Source organism: Myotis lucifugus, unplaced genomic scaffold, assembly GCF_000147115.1.
Source record: "Myotis lucifugus unplaced genomic scaffold, Myoluc2.0 scaffold_1968, whole genome shotgun sequence".
Lineage (NCBI taxonomy): Eukaryota > Metazoa > Chordata > Mammalia > Chiroptera > Vespertilionidae > Myotis > Myotis lucifugus.
This window is the reverse complement of record NW_005873016.1, coordinates 7,458-9,219: the sequence shown is the minus strand read 5'-3', so window position 1 is coordinate 9,219 and position 1,762 is coordinate 7,458. Positions and strand designations below refer to the sequence as shown.

General features: G+C 39.0%; 1 protein-coding gene across 1 annotated transcript in view; it reads right to left on the bottom strand.

Annotated features, from left to right (window-relative positions):
- Nucleotides 1-1,762, bottom strand: part of LOC102420759 (3'(2'),5'-bisphosphate nucleotidase 1-like) — a gene marked incomplete at its 5' end in the record, with an annotated part of 11,171 nt that overhangs the window by 2,174 nt on the left and 7,235 nt on the right. The window contains one exon of the mRNA XM_014450301.1: nucleotides 501-606. Within this exon, the coding sequence (XP_014305787.1) occupies nucleotides 501-606 (106 nt within the window). The remainder of the gene's footprint in view (nucleotides 1-500; nucleotides 607-1,762) is intronic.

Here is a 1,762-nt window from a genome sequence, read left to right as displayed (position 1 = left end):
GCTGGAGGTGCGTGGTTAGGGGGTGATTGGGCTGGCAAGCTGTAGTGGTTAGGGGCAATCAGGCTGGTAGGCAGAGTGGTTAGGAGCCAGTAGTTCCGGATTGGGAGAGGGATGTCCGACTGCCGGTTTAGGTCCGATCTCTGTTGGATCGGGCCTAAACTATCAGAGATTCTCTTCTCATCACTGATGTCTCTATTTCTCTCTCTCACTCTCTCTTCCTCTCAGAAATCAGTAAAAATATATTTTTAAAAAGCCCTAAAAGCATTAAAGCCATAAATTAATAAGGGTTTAATTAAGTTAACTACATGCAGATCAAGGTCCAAAAAAAGAAACTATATGTAAAGAAAAATGAACTGGCTGAAAATCTATTTTCTCGCCTATGAAATGTGGGGGTTGGAACAGATAATCGCTAACTTTCCTCCTAGCTCTTATATCCTGAGAGTCTAGGTAAAGTGGCGTTACTGCAAAAGCTATAATCCCTGCTAATAAAACGGACTCACCTCCCACAGCGTGTAGAATGACTTCTGGAGCACAAGTGTCCCACTTCTTACAGCCAGGACTCGCAAACACGTAAGCGGAGGCTTTGCCTTCAATCAGCTGAATGATCTGTAAAGTGAACGATGATAATTATCCCTCGACCATGACATGAACGAGGTACAGATAAGAGAGGATTGCTCGTTTCTATGAAATATATTTCAACTCCTGTGTTAGGCTCCACTTAGGTGAAAGCCTTTAGCAGGTTTAAATGATAAGACTATTATGAAGAAACATACAGAATACATGCATCATAATATCCAAGGGGGAAAAAGTGGTCAATCAGCTACAAGAAGGGTGAATGAACAGTCTCCATATTCCAAGTTAGAGAAAATAGTTTTCTTTTTTATGTTTGTTTTTCTTTCTTACTGACTGTAAAAGCAATATATATATGTGTGTGTGTGTGTGTGTATATATATATATATATGTATATATGTAGTTCCAAAAATGTACACATGCACTTTGAATAATTATAAAGGCAGTGTTTATTAAAATACATATCATTTTCAAAATTGAAGTATCAGCTGTTAAAGTGTGTATACATTTTTGAGGGGCACCCTGTATTTACTGTAGAAAAATTAAGTTATTTAATGTTATAAACAATTGACCATTATTATACAAGGGATAGAGAGGTATCAACTAGTACGATAATGTGTCAATTGTAATAGCTCCTAAGAGATGTGTGATGCTGACTAGTCAATCTAACAAGTAGTTAGTTACTTGTCTTTGGGCTCATATCCATTATTAGTTGCACTGCCAAAATATGAATTTTTAAACAGTCATCTTAATGATTCTTGTAATACATAAAACTGAGGCCACTGATAGAACTTGCATGACACAAAACTCTGGAAGCTTCTGTAAAGTGTGGTGAAGGATGATGGGGCATGACAGTTGAGATGGACAGGAGACATTAGGGAAGAATTAAGATCTATAGCTGGGTCTGGCTGGCCTGGCTCAGTGGTTGAGTGTAGACCTATGATCCAGGAGGTCATGGTTCGAGTCCTGGTCATCCCACTAGGGGGACGTGCAGGAGGCAGCCAATCAATGATTTTCTCTCATCATTCACGTTTCTCTCTCTCTCTTCCTCTCCCTTCCTCTCAAAATCAATAATATATATATTAACTATAGCTAGGACTAATTGATAGGACCAGAGCAAAGGAGTCTAGGACGACTTTTACATATCCAGCTGGAACAACTGGGAAAATGCTGGTACATTAACCAGAAAGGA